Source organism: Tamandua tetradactyla, chromosome 23 (assembly GCF_023851605.1).
Source record: "Tamandua tetradactyla isolate mTamTet1 chromosome 23, mTamTet1.pri, whole genome shotgun sequence".
In the NCBI taxonomy this organism is placed as follows: Eukaryota; Metazoa; Chordata; class Mammalia; order Pilosa; family Myrmecophagidae; genus Tamandua; species Tamandua tetradactyla.
Genome location: NC_135349.1, coordinates 49,707,299 through 49,726,939, shown reverse-complemented (window position 1 = coordinate 49,726,939; position 19,641 = coordinate 49,707,299). Strand labels below are relative to the sequence as shown.

The 19,641-nt window shown below is 44.4% G+C and overlaps 1 protein-coding gene across 6 annotated transcripts in view; it reads left to right on the top strand.

Moving 5' to 3' along the window:
* RBFOX1 (RNA binding fox-1 homolog 1) overlaps positions 1-19,641 on the top strand; it is a 2,222,576-nt gene that overhangs the window by 2,159,540 nt on the left and 43,395 nt on the right. For all 6 annotated transcript variants that reach the window (XM_077141880.1, XM_077141883.1, XM_077141882.1 and 3 more), the window contains one exon: positions 9,892-10,024. In XM_077141880.1, the coding sequence (XP_076997995.1) occupies positions 9,892-10,024 (133 nt within the window). The remainder of the gene's footprint in view (positions 1-9,891; positions 10,025-19,641) is intronic.

Genomic DNA, 19,641 nt, shown 5'->3' with positions numbered 1-19,641 from the left:
CTGCCAACTCCCTCTGAGGGCCTCATGTTCAGTAGCTGCAGCAACCCTAGAGAACCTTGGGAAATCCAGCCCAGCGCAAGGAAGCTCATTTATCTCACTTGCCCTGTTCCCTACCTGGAGAGGCAATTTACCTGCTTGCTGTTCCAGCCAGCTGTTAAGCTAGATCATGAATGATTTAACAATTGAATCGTTACTGTGTCTATGCACTCAACAAAGTAATTATTTATATAAATTATTTGGCTCTTTCTATGGCTGCCTGCGAAAAGCTAAATTGACACTGGTACAGGTTTTGTCAATTTAATAGATTATGGCACATCGCTTTATCCAAATTAAAATAGATCTCAGCATCTCGGGGCTTTGTCGTCAGTGCTCCTTCAAACGACAAAACGCACCTCTGCAAATGCCTTCTGCAGCCCTGCCAAGTTAAACACTCCAAGATTGAGATTCATGCTCATTTTGTTGAATGAAATGTTACAAAATTCCTGCCTGGGAGGATATTGTCAATACCTGCTAGTAGAGAGACCACGGATAGCTCTTCTGCACAATAAAAGCATATTACTGCACATTCAACAGCCGTGCTATTCACCACGTCTGCTGAATTAAATCCATCTATTTGTAACCTGAGAAGAAAGAGACAACAGTTACTTTGGGGGATAAGCAGGAATCAAGTGGCAATTAGTTACGGCAAAGGTTGCTGTCCTCATTCAAAGTCACCAAGGCCAAAATATTCATGTACATGAGTGTCAAGTGTGGATTTTGTTATTGCTTATTGAATTCATTTTTAACTTAGGGACATCAGGCTTACTGTACAGAATAAGTCCCTGTGTATTCATTGCATTTAGTTTTCTTTATTTTTCTTCCTGGATGACACATTTGTTTCATTTCTAAGGAAGAGATTTCTTGCTAACCAAGTTTTAAGGAAAATTGTATTTGATAGTGATATTTAAAAAACTGTTGCATATCCAAAAAGATGCAATACTCCCAAACATTATCAAAGATTCTTATTCAAATCTTCCTCCTCTTTGAGAAAATTTTCCCTTGGATCTACTCATAAGGAACTAGTTATTTTGGCCCAAAACAGTTTTGTGTGTCTAAGTGTGACCTCCAAGAATATCATCCCAGCATAACCAGGATTGCATTGCTGGGAGAATCCATCTCCCCAGTATCAGGGGATTTTATACAAGCTCCCTAGCTCACACCCAGATGAGGAGATAACCCCCAGCATGGTAGGGAAACAACTTGAAACTCTTGTCAGAAGCATAAATGGGTGGTGATTCCACGGCCGGCATCCTATCAGCAGAAAAGGAACAAAGCTCTTCCAGGTGTCTTGAAATCTCAGAACATGAATATAGAATTGAAGAAATGGTGCCCCTGCAAATCTCCTCTCCACACCCTCCAACCAGGAGCATAGTGAGGTCTCGGGGAGATTTGTCAACAGATTCCCATGCGAATGACCTCGGTGCGTGCTGAACTGGTGCTGACACTCTCTTGGACGCGGCATGGATGGAGGGAAATGATGCAGCAGCTTGGACAGGCAGTGGGAGGGAAGCCAAATCGAGATCCTCAAAGGAATATGGAGAGAGTGGAAAGTTTTTGCCCAAACCTTATCTGGGATGCCTTCTCCTTAGTTGTTGCGTTGTGTTCGAGGCAAGAGCTTAGACGCTGGTCCCACACTGCCTGCATTCAAATCATTGGACACATTTCCCTTTGCCCTGTACCTCAGTTTCCTCTCCAGGAAAGTAAAGAAAACAGTATCACCTGGGTCATATAGTTTGATGAAGGGTTAGTGAGTTAATCGACTGGTCTGACACTTAGTATCTGCTAGCTGCTACCATAGCATGCCATCGAATCTCTTTCGACCCGTAGTGGAATATGGGATATTGCTAACTGAAATTACACCTTTGCTTGATTATCCCGGTTTCATTGCTTGACTTGTTAGACAAATGTGGTTTGGGCTCCCTCATCACTAACATCCTCACTAAACAGAGTTTCTCTCAGAATACGCATCCTTCAAAGGAAGCATCTTGATCAATTATTATCTTAGTGACTCTTCAGTTCATGGACTCTCACCCATTTTCCTCTGTAGCGGAATTACTGTGGCATTCTGAGGTTACCTGATAATTTAATCCAAAAAGCATTTCAATGATCATCCTATTCCAGGAACTCTTCTAGGTGCTGGAGAGAGGGTAGTGACCAAAATAATGTCCCTTTCCTCCCGAATTCTAGTGGAGAGATGTACAATGAAAATGCAGTGTGCGTATTTATATACACATATATATATATATGAGGACATAAGAGATTGATAATGAAGGAACAAAAGTCAGGTGATGTGATAGTAAAATCTGTGGGGTCCACATAATGTTAGGTAAGATTGATTGGAAAGGCTTTTGGAGGAAGCGACATTGGAATCAAGATTTGAATTAGGACGTCAAGTCAACATTTAGAAACTGGACAAAACACAGTGAACTGGGAAAAGCTACTGGCAGGCAACAGGCAGTGAGGTTGGAGGAAAATGAGGCATTTTTGCGGGATATAATCTTGTCCCTAAAGTCAAGAGATTTAGGTCAATAAATTCATCTTGGGCCATCAGACCAATACAGCATCACCGTCTTTCCCTGCAACAGCATGCATTTTTCTCCAAGTTCAAGTTCTTGCCAACTCCTTGGCTACATCTCAGCCAGACCTTTAGCAGCCTAGAAACTTCTGGCTAATGTGGATTTGACTGAAACTTTTGTAGCATGACGTTATGTAAAGAGATTCAATTATGGTGCACAATGTTTTGTGAGTAACTACCGCCCATAAAAAGTTAATTAATCAGGGCTGTGTCAATTTCCTCGTGCCATGTCAATTTGCTGCAAGGTAATTAATCACTAATCACCCCAAGCAGCAGGCCGAGGGACAATCCACAAGCCATTTATTGTCTTCCCCCAAATAAATGGCATGCGCAGCCAGGAAGAAACACATCTTGCCTTTCATAATATTTTTATCGACACTTTTGCATCTTGCAGTCGACTGCAGCAACAAGCAGCTGCAGTTCAATGGAATATGAATATTAAAGAAACAAATGAGCAGAGATTTATAGGACATTGCGTTTCTGTTATGTCAGTTTTGAGATTAAACTGAGCAAATGAACAGTGAAAAATTACTCTTCCGTGTGGAGAACGGTGATTAGACTTGTACATTAATTAGAAATTTTTGTTTTTCTATTCAATGCATTTCAAATGAGGATGTCCTATAAGGAACTGTTTGTCCAAAACGTAGATTCATGCACTTCTAAACAGCAGAATTTAATACCGACATGCGTTTTAGACCAGCACAGGAGTGGATCCCCAATGTGTGTTTCAGGGATAAATATATGTGAACGTGAGAACCAGAGATTCCACAAATTAAGGGCCCGTTTTGGTATATTTGTAAACAACTAAATGGTTGGAACTCCCCCTCCTTTTTTCCCCCCAAATCTTGAAATTACTGAATTGAAAAAAGAAATTGAAAACCTTTCCCTTTTAATTTTGACCTGTAACTTAATATGCTCCATCATATTAGATTTTCCACTTAATATAATTTAAAGGTAGTGACTTAAGTGTGTGTGTAAGTTCTGTATTATAAACCAATTACCTGTACCTTTATTTGAGATTCATTTTGAAACAGGGAGCAAATTTTTTCCCCATTTGGAAAAATAATCAGATTATTTGATTCTTCATTGTGACATTTATCACACCATTCTCTCCTCCGAAATCTCTTGCTCTGTGAGCTCTGGCTGACTGTTTCATTTCCCTCAGTATGTTACCTATTATGCCAGTTCTTAATTTATGGTACAGCACATGAAATGGGAGTTCCCTCAAGGGGAATCCTGCAGAACCGTGAACCTGCTGTTGAAAGGGCGTCTGTTCCCCCAGAACTGTGTAAATGAATATTTCCTACCATCAATTACCGGCAGAACAATTCAAGCCCAAATTAGCATGAACATCTCATGCTCTTAAAACCTTCAAAGGGTGGGGAAAGGTGGCACTGTGCAGCAAAGGGAAGGAAGTGTGGGACGAAGAGAGAGCCAGCCAGCCATTCTGATGGCACACCTTTTCCAGGGCATCTGGCAATCTCATGCAAATGCAAACCAGAGCACAAATGCAAAGAATAATTGCCCATTAAAGCAGTTGTATATTTTTATGGCTTTGATGCAGAATCTGCCCCCCTGTCGGGTTTTGCATCTGCTACTTTTCCATCTCTCCGGGAGCTCTAAAATTTTAATATGCAGTTTATAACCCTCAAGTATTTTCCACTGGTTTTGTGTTCCTTCTCTTGGGATCTCCGGGCTGATGAGATGATCTCATTTGTGTTTATTTTTGAAGGTAAGCACCAGGTTTGTAAAAGAGACTGTAAATACAGTGAAAGCAGAGCTCCTGGAAGCCTGGAGGTGGGGGCGCCGGCTTTGAATGGGAGGTAGACAGTAAGCGCTTGACACTTTGGTAAACGGCCCAAAGCGGCTGGTTGATACACCCACACGATTCTGTTTTAAAATATTGATTTGCTTTGCTTCTGGAGTACCTCCCAGTATGTATGTGTCTGGTTTCATCCTAAAGTTTCTGCAGCATAGAGCTCCTTATTCCTAAGAACCGTGACAGTTACTCCACTAAACACCCCAAAATATGCTCTGGCTATAAATCTAGCTGAAGGGTGGGAGTGAGTGGGCTGGCAATGTTGACCTGTCAGCAAGATGCGCGATCGGTGTTCGCTCCAAAAGCTCTTGCCCTGTTTTCTTTGAGAGAAACTCATTTTTAGCTTATGAGCTAAATTCAATTTTCGTTGCAGTGATACCATATTTTTCACTTTGAGCCATGCAGTATGAGGTTTAAGAGGGAACTTTTCCAATATAATGGACCTGAGATGTTTCCATGCCTTGTCTTTCTCGTTCAAGAAACACGCCTGCAGCTCAGCTTAACACTGTCCCTGTTTATCTGTTTCCATGTTTATTAACCAAACGTTCAACGAGAAAAGCTTCAGACTCCAATATAGGAGTTTAGACATGGCTAGCAGGTGGTGTCTTTTCTTTCTGATGTTTTTCTTTAACTAACAAAGAGGCACTTACAAATATTACACAGGCTGAGAGGTTTATGACTTTTATTTTAACGTTGATTTACTCCACTCCAGAAAAGGAGAGGACATTGTGAGTTTCCATTTGGCATTTTGCATTGGATTTATTAAACATTTATTGCCCACTTACTGACTCCAGACTCCAGAACTGGAGCACTGATAGATGCCTTGATAACTTTAGCTGAACAATAGATAAGCATCATGCCACAAAGCCAGCATGTGAACAGGATGTTTTCTTTCTATGGGGTTCAAGGATAAAGCCATTTTGGTCTTGTTTAATCTGTATCTGAATCATCTGTTCGAGTAATTGCTTCAAATACGCATATAACCACATGCCAAAGTCTGCAAGCCAGCACACCTGGTAGGCAAGTGAAACTAAAATTCAGGGAGGTGACACACAGTGGTGCTTTTTACTGTTGAAATTGAGCATTTGTCTTAGTGGCGTGAGAAGAGAACCAACGTCATCCTAAACCAGCCATGGGGGTGGAGGCAGGGGGGCGTCTCCTCTAATAGAGATGGGGAGAAACGCAGAAGGCTCAGTTACAAATCAGACAAATTAGGGATTATAAGGATTGTTATTTTCTGCCGTTCCCAGTTGCACACATTTATTGTGTTCGGGGACTGTACATTGCTGGGTTGCCAGAGAGCATTGTCTGAGGCTAGGCCGGTGGGATGCTTTTTAATAGCTATTACCTGTCTGGGGGGAATGTGTGAGTCCTGCTTATCCCCAAAATGAGAAACAGATCTTCAAACCTTGACAGTACACTGCAATAAAAGTGAAATGCAATTGAATCTGGGGCTCTAAGAATTCCAAGTATAGTACATTTGTCCACACTCCCATCCCCCTTTTTATGGAAACACATTCCAAATGTGGTTGCTACTTCCGGGCTGGCACACATGCGTAAGCGTGGAGGTAGAAATGACCGTGCTGCGGATCACAACTGCAGTCCTGTTGGGTGGTTCGCACACAGATGCTGGGAGGTCCCTTTGTGGACAGGACGGTGTTGGGGGTTGGACAGAGAAGAGGAGGCTGTCCTCTCCTGGAAGGAAGGAGACGGATATCAGTTAACCACCTGGAGGATGTCCAGGCACTGTGGTAGGTGTTGGGCACCTGCCCTCTGCCAGACCCTCTCCTGACAATGGACGGCACAGATGCAGAGCGCATGGAACTCCCATTCTAGCAAACATGAGAGTCCTTCTCATTCGCTCCTCTGATTCAAACTACTTGATTCCTCTTACTCATCCAGAAGTATTCCATGGGAGGCTCCTTCAGAAGGAGATGCAAAAGATGGAAAAAAAAAAAAAAAGAGGACAGCTGGAAAGGAAGGATGGAAATAAAGGAAGAGGAAACAGGGAGAGAGGGAAGCAAGGAAGGGACAAGGAAGGGAGGGAGGGAGGGAATGTTCATAAATCATGCAGAGTAGTGCCTACCCAAAGAGGTCCCTTGACCATCCACCTGGGGTCCCTGATTCTCCAGATGTCGCGGAGGCTCCAGATGCTTTCCTCATGACACCTCTGACGCAAAGCAGGATGTGTCAGACCTCTTGTTTTGCCTAAAGGTCCTTTGGCCTCCCAGGAAAGCTATATTTAAAACCAGGAATTGATTTTCAGTTCCTCCTGTGTTCCTTTCACTAAACAAGAATTCCTCTAATGTGTCATTCCTCCAGAGAGCCTCGCATTAAGACCTCAATAGTGCCTTATCCTGCATCAGCAAAGCCGTCTTCTCCCTGTAACCAAAGGGGTATAACATGGAATCCTGGCTCTATACTTGTAGCAGTCCGTGCGCCCCTCGCTGTATCACCAAGTGCCTGTTTCATGCTGTATCTCAACATCTAAATCCTCCAAGAATTATTGTAAAACCTGCTTGTCGCTGAGAGGGATCTTGTCTGGCTCACCAGGCACTGGAGCCAGTGATAATGAATGGGTCAGCGTAATTGCTGCGTTTCCTAACACAGGCACAGCTGCTCCGCCAGATTGTGAATTTTTCATTTTCTTTATTTCAAAATCCAGGGCGTTCCTATGAAAAGTTAATATTTGAACTGTGGCAAGATAGATTTGGAGTCAGAACCATTCTCACTCATTTTTTCCCCCCAGTCCTGAAGCCAGAGTCTCATATCTCATTATTTCTGGGCTTTTATGATATTCGGAGTTATCCGATTTTCCCGAGGAAGATTCCCACCTCCGGCAATTTTAGGCACATTTGTGAAAATCTGATCCAGGAAACGTGGGTACTAGGGGATGGTGAACCGAGAAAGAAATAAAACCGCACAATTTGTCTTTAGCAGCAGATTGTTTGAAGGGTTAAAAATAACCTTGATGCTTTTCTCAGACATAGATAGAAAGACAGAATCATTTCCGATTGATTCTACAGTCCTAGCACTTTCACCTCATCCCGAGGGAAGGACATGCTAGAATCCACCATAGAACATGCTGGCTGTTTGCCATTCCTGAGCACACGCAGAATTCCAGGTACCAATCTCCACCTCGGGTTCCAAGGTTGTATTTCAGCCTGTGGAATGCCATGAGGTTGTACGGAATTGGCAATGCCTTTTGTGGGAGCCCCCTGCCTGCCCCCCCCCTTCCCCTTCCGCAGATGTACAGATACGTTCTGCCCATGAGTGTAGGGTCTGACTCTTAGGCCTGCAGGTTTACTGTGTGGCTTCTCCCCTGCACTCAGGCAGCACAGTTGTCTCTTTGCTGGGCTTGATCACTCATTCTCTCTCCCTCTCCCTTTCTCCCTCCCTTAACGACCTTTTGCGTATTTCCGCTCCTCTCACACCCCTCCTGCGGGTCCATGCTTCAGTGTGCACAGAAGGAACTCCCAGAATAACGGGGCGGTCTGGGCTGCTTTTACAGCTGAGGGTGATAAGAGGAAGAGGCAGAGACCCCTTGGCATTCTGGATTTAGGGTGGAGAAAACTCTAACAAAAATATGAAACTCAATCTCATGCTGGTATTTCTCCCGCATCTCATCACGCCGAAAGAATGCCTGTCTCCTTCCCGGGCTTGCGTCTCACTCAGCGTTTTCTTAAATCCCAGGAGAGATGGAGCAGGGGAGGGTCGTGACAGGAGATTACAAGTGGGAGGGGGAGCCTTTTCATTTCACCTGCCTTCTCTGCACCCCAGCCCACCCCTCCTCAGGGATCCTGTTGGGAAGGGGTCCTGGGAAAAGACAGGTTTATTCAATAGCCAGTCAATCATTTGGCCTCTCCGCAGCCCACACCCTCATCTCCTTTTTCTTGTATTTAAGTCATCCATTCATTCCTTCTGGTATCAAATATTTAGATTACCTACTGTGGATAAAAGCACAGTGTTTTCACTGACTCCGGGAGGCAGGGGACGATGTGAGATGAATCAGACGTGCAGAGCAGCCTCAAAGGAGCTTGCAGCCTGTTAGGAGACATAAAGGAACAAATGACTAAGGCGGCTCTTTGAATCCAAGACAGGATGAGAGGTTGGGTGCTCTGCAAAATAAAATGTTCCTGCAAAAGTTAAGTTTGAGCTTGCTGGGTTCACCAGGGTACAGAGCTTTCTTTGCTGCAGGACTTGTTGAGCCTTTAATATGGCTCTCCTCAGGCATCAGTTTCTCAAACATCATTTCCCAGGAAAGCACCCCGCAGTCCCTTGCCTCTGGCTTGGGAAACACTGCCTCGTCTTTGGTGGGATAGGACGAGTATGGTGAGAGTGGGGCCGTAGGCTCAGCAGAGCAGGAGAAGTTTGCAGGCAGAAGAGACTTGGGGTTTTCGTGGGATGGGAGGAAGGACATCCCAGACAGAGGCAAAATAATTCATTATCAAGGGCCTCAGGCATCAGGCTGTTCTCTGCCCCAGGTTGTCCCCCACAGGGAATTTCACGCCAGGGGAGGAAACCCTGCCCATGCTTTCTTCATAAGAGCCGATTTCCTAGACATTCTGTATGGAATTACGGTGATTGTGTTCGCTTTTTAAAAGCTGCGTCGTAGAGTGGGAGGCTTTTGGGATGTTGGTAACGATCTGTTTCTTGGGAGACGAATGTCATTTGTACACTTATGATGCATGCCTATTGCTGTAGGGATGCTGTAGTTCAATGAGAAGTTTGTAGCAAGCAATATATATCTGTAAAGGAAAATGTGGAAAATGAGTGAAAATGGGATGGAGGAAAATATTAAAATGAAAAACACTCATAGAGTTCAGCCCCAGAGATGCCATCTACGAACATGTTGAAAATGTGTGCAAATGCATGTACGTGCATAGACATACCCACACGTGTGTGCATATGTACACATACATCTGTGCATGCATGTGCACACATGTGCATGTGCATATGCACACCTATACATATATGACATACACAGGCATACCTACACATGTATACCCATGTGCACAGTCATGAGTGTCTATACATATTTCTGCATATACACACATCCACGCCTGTATATTGGTACACGTAAGGCATGTATACATGCATCAGGCATGGAAACATACATATAAAACATGATTGAGGATACATTGCACATACCTTTCGCAATTTACCTCTAAAATATATAATAAGTTTGTGCACTGAGCTTTTCTGCTATTACGAAGAATTCTTTATAAATGTTATTGGGCAGAGGGACCAGCCCTGAGGCCTTAACCAGCCCATCCTCTCTGGAATCCAACCTTGGCTTCATCCTTCTACTCACCTTTAGACCCCCTAACTCCCGGGAAGAGGGCCGGGGGCCCTGCCTGGGCCCTGCAGGGAGAAGGGTCCTGGGGACGGTGAGCTCGCGGGCAGGGGGCGCGTCTGACCGGCCCTTGCTCTGCTCTCGTCTCTCCCCCCCACGCAGTGCCCGGCTTCCCGTATCCAGCGGCCACCGCAGCGGCAGCCTACCGAGGCGCGCACCTCCGAGGACGCGGCCGCACCGTGTACAACACCTTCAGGGCAGCGGCGCCCCCGCCCCCGATCCCGGCCTACGGCGGGTAAGTGGGGCAGCCTCGCGGGCCTCGGGCCTCCCTGCACCGCCCTCCTCCCCAGGGGCACGGAGCTGTTTGCGAGCGCATGCTGGTCTTGCCCGCCCCCGCCAGAACTGCCTCAGCATGCAGCCCCGCGCGCGTGCCTGCCTTGGAGCACCTTGCAAAGTGTATTGAAAAATGAGTGTAATTTGTCCTGTCACGGTCGGTGCCTTTAAGCATTCTACATGTCACATGTTGTTATGTAAATTCTCTTTGAGACTGAATGCTGGAGAACAGAGAAATGGTTACAGCCAAAGATGTATTTCTGATGATTGTAAACATCTGGTTATTAAGGAGGTTGGATCACATTTGTCCCCTTGAATCCATCCACCGACATGAGCTTTTCATACCGAAAAATCACGGGGATGGCATTTCTCCCCCTCCCCAGAGACCTCTGATGCTTCGAGGTTTTTGGAACCTTTTGTTGAAAGGAGAAAATTAGGTGTTGAGTCAAATGCAAACATTCCAAGTTCAGTGAAATTGGAATCAAGATGCGTTTTCATTGGCTCTTCCAAAATGGCATCTGCCTTCCTTTTTCCTCTCCGGGGAAAACGCGAATTCATTTGTTCTCCCATTTGCGGGCTTCGTCCTTCTGGGCAGGGTCTCTGTGGTTGCCAAGTGAGTATCAAGGAGTGGTGGTGAATGCTCAAAATAAAAAATGAAGTACTGATGAGGAAGCTGTGATGCGGAGATGATGCCATTCTCTCTGCCTTCCTCTTAGAGACTGCGCTAAGGCGGCTGGCCTCAACCAGGGCGACTGTGAGCAGCAGATATTTGGAATGTCTGCAGTCACTTTCCAGTGTCACAACTGGGGGGTGGGACAGACGCTGCCAGACACCCTCTCGTGCTCAGGGCAGCCCCATGACAAAGAATTTTCAGACTCACGATATCAGTAGCGTGGCTCAGAGAAGCATTGCTCTGCTAAGATGGACTGACCCGAGGCTTCTGTCAACCCTGGATATGTTTCTGCTTCGTGGAAAGAGTAGGGTAACACTCAGAGCAGTGAAGAGGCTTGGAGGCATGCTTTCCCCAAACCCCCCTCCTTGGCTCTGTTATTTACAAATTTTTAGAAAACTGGAATTAGCCTAGACTATCTCTATTACACTGATCACAGAGGGACACACTTTTGTATTTCATTAGTGATTCATATCTCGCCTATTCCAAATTAGAATATTCGAGGTGTTTTAAACATGCACGCAATGCAAAAAATTTTTACATGACAGGAAGACAAATAAAATCACCAGGAAGGGAAGATAAGGACTAATAGAGAAGATAATGTTCAAGACTAATAGAGAAGATGATGTTCGTCAGGTTTCTTGTGCAGTCATCAGAGCTGAGTCAACTCTCAGCTTCTTCCTGGACAAAATATGTTTGAGTAAATATTTTTAACCAAAGTGATTGTGGCTAATAGCAAACCAAGGATGAATTGGCTCTAAAGCCCTCCACCCCTCACCAGTACGTCTGCATGGCCTATGCCTTAGGTAGGTGACCATGTGGCTTCAGGAATCTTGGCAATATAGTAGAATCGTCATCCCAGCCACACTTATGTTGAGCCCATTTTATAGATCAAGGTATGAAGAAATAAAGATTGGTTATTTCCAAGGTCACATAATGAGTTATGAAGGAATAAAAAACCAGCAAGTTACCCTCTGGGCTCATGCAATTTACTAAAGCAAGATTCATAAGCCATAAATGCAGAATTGCATGTTTATACCCCAGTAGTTTATCTGAAAATCATTATCTTATCTCAGTAGATGGTAATTGTAGCTTTTCGGGATATCTACCCTCAGTATCTCACTGCTATATTGATCAGAAAAAAAAATAAAGTAAAATTATATGGCTTATCCTCACATGGACAGCTTATAAAAATCTCAGAATAACACACCTGCTGTAAAATTGAAATTTGCTGGCTTATAATGAACATGCTCTTTGTCGGGAATAGCCATGCAGAACTAATTAATGCCTTGGTCACCAGGGAGGGACTCAAGCATCTCCAAATGGTGAAACAATGTGTTTGTGACTGCCTTGGACGTGATTTAATTTTTAATATTCCATCCATATTCCTAATAATTTTGGTTATACTTGTAGAATATACCTCTTTGCTTATAATAGTATGACTGGGAATTCTGAAAATAAACTTGGAAGTAAGGTAAAATTCTCAAGGGGGAGTGCAACAGGCAGAGCAGAAGGATTGAACTGTCCGTGTCGGCAAGTATTTGTACGACCGAAGCACCAGTTGGAAAGAATCAAAGTCAGCTAGTTGCCTAGGTGTTTCGCCAGGTTACAGACTGCCTGGAGTGCACTGGCACCGAATGAAAAAGTGAGAACCCATCCTCGTAAATGAAGGTGTCCCTTTTCATCTGGATTGTTTGGCATAGGCTGCAGGAGACAGCAAGGGGAATTTTTCATCTTGGAAAGAATAAGAGCAGCGGACAAAACTGAGTAGGGCTTGGCTCTGTGAGGGCTGTTCTTGTGTCAAGTGGAAGCAAGCTGAAGGGGTGGAAACCCACTGCTGTTTCAAGGAAGTGCCATCATCAGGCTTCCGGTAGTCCAGAGATAGTTTGGGTTTCCTGTAGTCCTTTGGGGAAGATTCCTAGGTTTGACTATGGTCTTCATTCCAGTCCAGTCGAGGTACTAGGGATGCAGAGAAAGATGGGACATTCAGTGTTGCCTCTTCCTGTCCAGGACAGGGGCGACATACAAACTTACAATTTCAATAAATGATACAAGTGACTGGGGAGGTGTTGGATGGGCGCCCAGGAAGGGCCCTGAGCAATCTCGGGTGTTTAGAGAAGACTCCCCAGAAGAGAACTAAGGGACATGTGAAGTCCAACCATTTCCTAAACTGCCATGTTAACAACCCATTCTGCAATTCCCCCCACTCCATACACAAAGAACCCCATCTTTTCTAAGTCTTCACCTAGGAAGATGCATTTATTAAGAATTTATTTTTCCCACTGCTATAAACTGAAGACATATCTAGCTGTCAAGATAAGCCTCTGTTCTTCATGAAGTGTTCGATATGAATATACCTTTTTACCAAAGTTCCAACCAAAAAGATATCCTTTGTCTTAGGTCACTGTGAGTCTTCGATATTTGGAGGGAGTAGGAGTTAAAAAGACTCTCACAGAACCTCCGTGGCTTCCTCTGTGGAGCTTTGGGTGACATTTGAAAGTCTCAAACATTGAAATAGCCACATGGGAGCATCCACCAAGGAAGCTCTTAAGATCATCCATTTCTTTGTATTAATGTGATTTTCCCTCCATGTACTGATATTATCTGAAGACCAGGACCCTCCCAGAAGCTAAAACATGCAAAAGCATTGTTGGAGGCACACCTGCCCAACTCAATACGTCATCAAATCATGGCAACTGAACACCAATCTCATCCCAGAGGAACCCCGACATGAGATTGGCCTCACCACGTTTTTGTTCTTAATTAGCATCCGCTTAGTGTCTACTATATACCGTGCATTTTGCGTGAGACTACAATAGGATGCCCTAATGTAGCACCATGTGGGACTGTTTTGTTTGTGTATTCTAAGCTTGAGTGCCCAGCATCAGCTATAGGGTTTTGGTTCCTTTGGTCTGTTTGGGAAAGATGCTCTGTTTTTTCAGGGAATCAATGATGGCATATCTATGACCATCTTCCCAGTTACCTCGAGAATGATTTTGAGTAGAATGTATGCTAATTTACACAAAAGAAAGATATGCCAGACTCCCAGGACAGAACATCCTAGAGGAACCCCAGTGATAGAGCCTTTGGAAGTGCTTTCAGGAAGTGCTTTTATTTCCTCAATGAAACGACTGACACCAACTCTCAGATTATGTCTATCTCTGGATATTCATCAACCATGCTTTTTAGTTTTTTTAATTTCTTCATTTCTAATTCCCACCCTGTATGGGGTGATGAGTAGGATCTTTTTCATGTAATAGAAATACTAGGAACTAAAGTTACCACTCTTCTTCCCCCAGTCTCAGAATACTTTTTGACATTCTCTCAAGCTTTTGGTTTATTAGGTTTTGATGTCATTTCCAGTTCAAACTCTTAACTGGTTTTTAAATATAACCAAAAAGGCCTCTTAATTGAGTGCATTTATAGGCAAACACCATAAATGAGTGGTTATGAAACTTTTTCTAGGGACAGTGGGGGGGGTTAGATGTCACAGATACTTTTGAAAATCTAATAAAAAATATGTATTTCTTTCTAGAAAAAGGTTCACGTGAGCGTACACATGCACAATTCTATACAAATGTTAGCAAGTTTACAGACTCACCTGATATCCATTTAAAACAGCTAGATTTGAACCCATTAAAAACTTAATTTGTTTTCAAATTGGAAGGGGCAGCAGGGTAGGACATTTTTAAATAGACTTTCCTTCAAGTATATATTTGTGATTGGTTTATATTATATTACAAAAAAATTGTAGCATTTGGGGCATCATGTACTTTCCTTTTTTTAAGGAAACTAATTTGCTATAGTGCAACCATTGCCTGCTTGCATTCATCCAAATATTCAACTACTGTTACTACTTTTTTAAGAAAATGAGATGTGCGTTTGCATTGTGTTCTTGCAGTAGCATATTGCAGTCCCAAAATGATTGACAGGCAATACTGTTACCTTTGCATGGCTAAACAGACGGTCTCTGCATTAAAATAGGGCTGCACCTGTTCAATGCATGATGGCGGCTCCCTTCTCTTGTGACGCTGTGGTTAATTTATCTGGAGCTACATACTAGCCATTGACCTCTGCTCTCCTATTCCCATGCATATTGTCTTTTAAGTGCAGCTGTTTCTTTGGGCTTTAACGAAATGTGTGGCTATGTTCTTGCACACGGGCATGAGCCTTTGTGTGAGGACTTTATTAAACCCAACTCCTCCCTTCAAATGGGACCTAGGAAGCAGCCCTTCAAGTTTTGTCTCCCACGTAAAGTAAATTAACATGTAGGTGGGACCGTCCCATAGACAATGTTTGTGTACAGCCCCTGAACACCTGGCCTCATCAGCACCTGTTAGTTATTAGGAATGCAGGTTCCAGGTGATCCCAATGTAGGCGCAAATCTGTTCACACTGCCATCGTGGTTAAGTCTTTGGGCTGGGGAGCCTGACCACCTGGGCTAGAACCCAGCTTCGTCCAGACCAAACTCTCTTAGCTTCAGTTTCTTCACTTCCAAAGAGAAGATAACTAGTATTACCCATCTCATCGTGGGTCTTATGAAGATTAAATGGGATAATGAGCACAGAACACTGGGGCTAGGGACTGAGACATGCAAATTGCTCTCCAGGTTTGAGTAGGAGTATGAATTGTGTGTGTGCTCTTACCAGTTGCTTAGGAAAAAAAACATTTTGGTGAAACTGACAGCCCATCCCCCCAGCTTCATTTCACATGGCCCAGGAGGAAGGTCACAGAGATAAATCACATGCCCTTTGGTTCATTTCTCTCCAAAACTTGCATGTGTCACTCTTGGTGTAAGCAAGCAATCCATACAAGCTGCCGTCTAATAATAGCAGCTAGAATTCTCGGTTTCCTTTCTCGGGGAAGGCACCATTTCTACCAGGCCTCTGAAACTCCCAAAGCTGAAAACTACGCCCTTCCCCCGTCCCTTAGAGAAGCCAGGTACCCTCTTCCATGCACCCACCCTCCCTTCTGCAGAAGCCTTGAGAATTCCCTGTCACTTGCTCAGCCCTCCCCACCCCTGTTACCAGCCCTGTCTCCTTCCATTGGGCACCCATGGCACCATGGCTCCCCCTTCCCAGCGCCTAACCCATCTGCAAGTTTCCGTTTGTGCCCACGGCTCTGTGGCTCAGTGCCCCAATCCCTCGGGAGCTCCGTGAGGGAGTTCGTGGGTGGGCTTGCTCACCCTGTGTCCATGCCTTACTTAGTACAGAGTTGAAGTATGGTAAACATTCTAGCCTTATGGCACTGGTCTTCAAATTCAAAGTCCAGCTTTTGAATCCTATTCGCCTTCTCCTGCTCCAGTGACAACAACCATTGATGCTGAATAATCAGATGGGAAACAAACCTGAGACTGCACGGTCCCTCCTCCTCACCTATTATTGAGTTCTGCCTGGAGCTGATAAAGAGATGACTCTGTGCCACCTTCTGCCACCTCCTAGAAACACCCAACCTCCCTGGTACTCAGCAGCAATCAACTGATCATTTTCTAGGTACCTAGTGATGTGTGAGGCAATAAGGATAGAGTAAGTTATGGGGCACCTCTGTCGTGGTGAACAAGCCACATGCACAAATACCTTTAAAGTGAGGCAGACACTGATGCGTAGCCCAGATGAGGGCCAGAAAAAGTGGTGTTGGTGTTCGCAGAAGGAAGAAATCACTCCGAATCGCAGGGGTACTAGGCAGAGCAGATGACATTTAATAAGGACTATGTCACAAGCATCTTCTCTTTGCCTAGTGCTGAACTCATCGATTCTGTGCATTATCTCCCCGAGTCCTTCCTCGAGATGGGCATTTATTAATCTCTTTCCTCAAATAGCTTAAATCATGTGTCCTAGGGCATACAGCTACTGATTGTCGAGGCTGTAGTTTGAGCCCCCTGCCGTGTGTCTCCCACCTAACTTGCCCCGAATGGTGCTCTGTCTTTGGATGAAGATATTGGGAGAAAAGACATTCTCAGCACAAGAGATTGCATGAGCCGGGGCAGGATGGCATGGAGGATTGGGACAGAAGCTATTTTGTTATGGCTAAATGATCAGTTCTGCAGATCTGTGTCCAAACCAAATATTTGTTGCTCTCCTCCATTTCATCAGATCTGCGCCAAGCCCTGTCGGCAGAGGCTCTCCCTGCCCCTCACCCCCAGCAAACACTCTCATATTATGTTGGGAACACTGAATGAGAATTGAAAAAGCACAGTTCAGGCCGCTGAACATCTCAGTGCCTTGGAGTAGGGGTTTGCACCTCTTGACACATGCTCCTGGGAACTGTACCCCTCTCGGATGAAAACGAAGACAGCTGAAAGCGGTGTCTACCAGCCTCCTTAGCATGTGCGATCCCTGCCACATTTTTAAGGAGAATAGAACACGGGGTTGAGTCCATCCACTCTGGAAACTCCACAGAGCACGCTGCCGCGTTCTCCAGCAAGCCAGTGTCACTGCGTGTGTCTGTGTGCGTGCGTGTGTGTGTGTTGTAAAGTGGCTTCCCTCGGCTCAGCCAGCTTGGCTTGGATGTGCGTCCACTCTGCTCCCGCCGTCTGCTGGAATCCTTGGGTAATCTGTCGCACTGCTAGTAGACCCTCAGCTCCATTCAGCAGTGGGGCTCATTGGTCCTTTGCCAGGATCATAAATCATCTAGAAGCTCCATAGGAAGATATCAGGGAAGGCTATTAATAGCTACCAGCCTTTGAAAAACACTCATTTCGAAAAGCATTTTTATATTCAGGATGTCCTGTGGCCCTCACAAAAGCCTTGCCACAGATATGAGCCCCATGAGCCCCATCTAAATGCTTAGAAAATGTATGTCAGATTCCCGGGAACATGGCAATGAGCTTCTTTTCCTGGCTGCCTCATTTAAGGCACACCAAAAACTTCTGTGGTTGGTCAGGCTCTGCTTCCAAACTCTTCTCCCTCCTGAAAAGCCCCATATATGTATATATATGGATAAGAAGACTGCTGCTGCTGGGTCAAACCTGCTCAATCACAATGCAGGGTATTTCTTAGTCTGGATATAATTTATGTGACTTATGTGAATGTACACACACTTGTACACACATGAACTTATACATAAGCACACACATATATTCATATGCATATGCACGCAGTAACACATATACATGCGTATGCACGTAATACATATACATGCACATATACACATGCACACGTATGTATACAACACACTCATATACACATCCTCTCACACACGTGCAGTTAGAGATTTTCCTCTCATTGACCATAAAAGAGTGACACAAGGACTTGCCAAACACAATACCATAGTGTGAAAGAATATGGACGGAAATGCTTGAAGCCAGTTGGGTTGACCGGTTTCCCTAAGCTCATTCTGCTCTTAGCCATAGTGAAAATGCTACAGTCTGTGCCCCGCCCCATCGTTATCAATCATGTATTTTAAGGGGCTTTTTTATTTCAGCGGGTGGAGCTCTGTGGTTTGACTGCCTACAATGTCTGAACTTTTAAGGCACACCCATGTGTCTAGGGCACTTCGAATAAATCTCTGTCATCGCTGCATTTCAGTGCTGGGTGCTTTGCATCTCCTCCTGGGAGAGTGGGAAGTTGGTACCCCGCACGCCACCACATCTGATTCTTGGCCAACAGTGACCCCCAACCTCATTTGATCAGTTTGCTCCCCTGCGGTTGTCTCCAGCCTCCTTAACCCACGTGAAAACTCTCCTTGGTTCCTGTGTTTCGGATCTCGTGGCCAGACTAACGTCGCCAGCGCAGGGGTGGATGTGCTGCATGGGGAATTGCACTAATATGGATGTTTCTCTTTGTGTGTGCACCCTTGCAGTGTTGTTTACCAGGATGGATTTTATGGTGCAGACATTTATGTAAGTATTCATTAACGTGCATGCCGTCCTTGTTTCCTCCCGGAGCCGTTGTTTTTACAAGTTTGCTGCGCATTTCTCTCCTCGGCGGGGCCTAGGTCCCCTTCCCGGCCTCTGAAAAAGGATCGAGGGGCTTTTCTGTCCCCGTCACCCAGTGTACGGAACGAATGCCTCGTCAAGCTGCAGGATGAATGGGAACCCCTCCCCCCAAAAAAGGAAGGCATTTCTCCCATGCCAAATTCAAGTCACAGCCCTCCCCACAAAAGAATTTCTCCCTGAAGTCATCAGAAGGGACTGGGTATTTTCAGTGTGATATTTAGTATAGCAGCTGTAGTTACCAGCTGTAGAGGGTTAAAAGATATTTTCATGGCTGATGTTTTCTATTTCCCTTAGAAATAGGCTTAATTATTTATTTATCATAACAGCCTCAGAAAGTCTCTCTCCTCTTTTTCTCTCTCTCTCTCTTTCTCTCTCTCTCTCTTTCTGTCTCCTCCACCCCCGCCCCAAACTAGCTGGACATGGGTGCTTTTAGCAAGAAACTGCTCCTAATTCTCCTAACAAAATGTATGTCAACTTGAGTGTGAAGCTCTGATTTTCTCCAACCCTTTCTCCTTCTATTTCCCCAAAGAGGAACTGACTTAGAATTGTTTGTGAAATGATACCACTTTATTTAGAAAATGAGACTTTGCATTTTTAGCAAAGAACAGAGTATTTCTCATGATCGACCCATAATTAAACTCACCTTAGCTGATCTAGACACAATTATCTTAGCTGCAGTGTTAGAAAAATGAGCTGGAATAAACATGTTTTAAAATAACTAGGCCATATGGGGGAAACATTGTTAAAAATCACATCATCTGTGTTACAAGTGACCTTAAATACGCTCAATGGAATTATATTTATTGTTTTACAGACTAGACGAGAAAGAAAAATAAGACCACATTTCTGATCAAATTGATGTCATTTACTAGAAAATGAAAACAACAATGGTCATTTCATTTTCTTCCTTTTGAATTTCAAATAATACCAGTTTTGAGACATGGTATTCATCTTGGTCAATGATGGTCTTGGT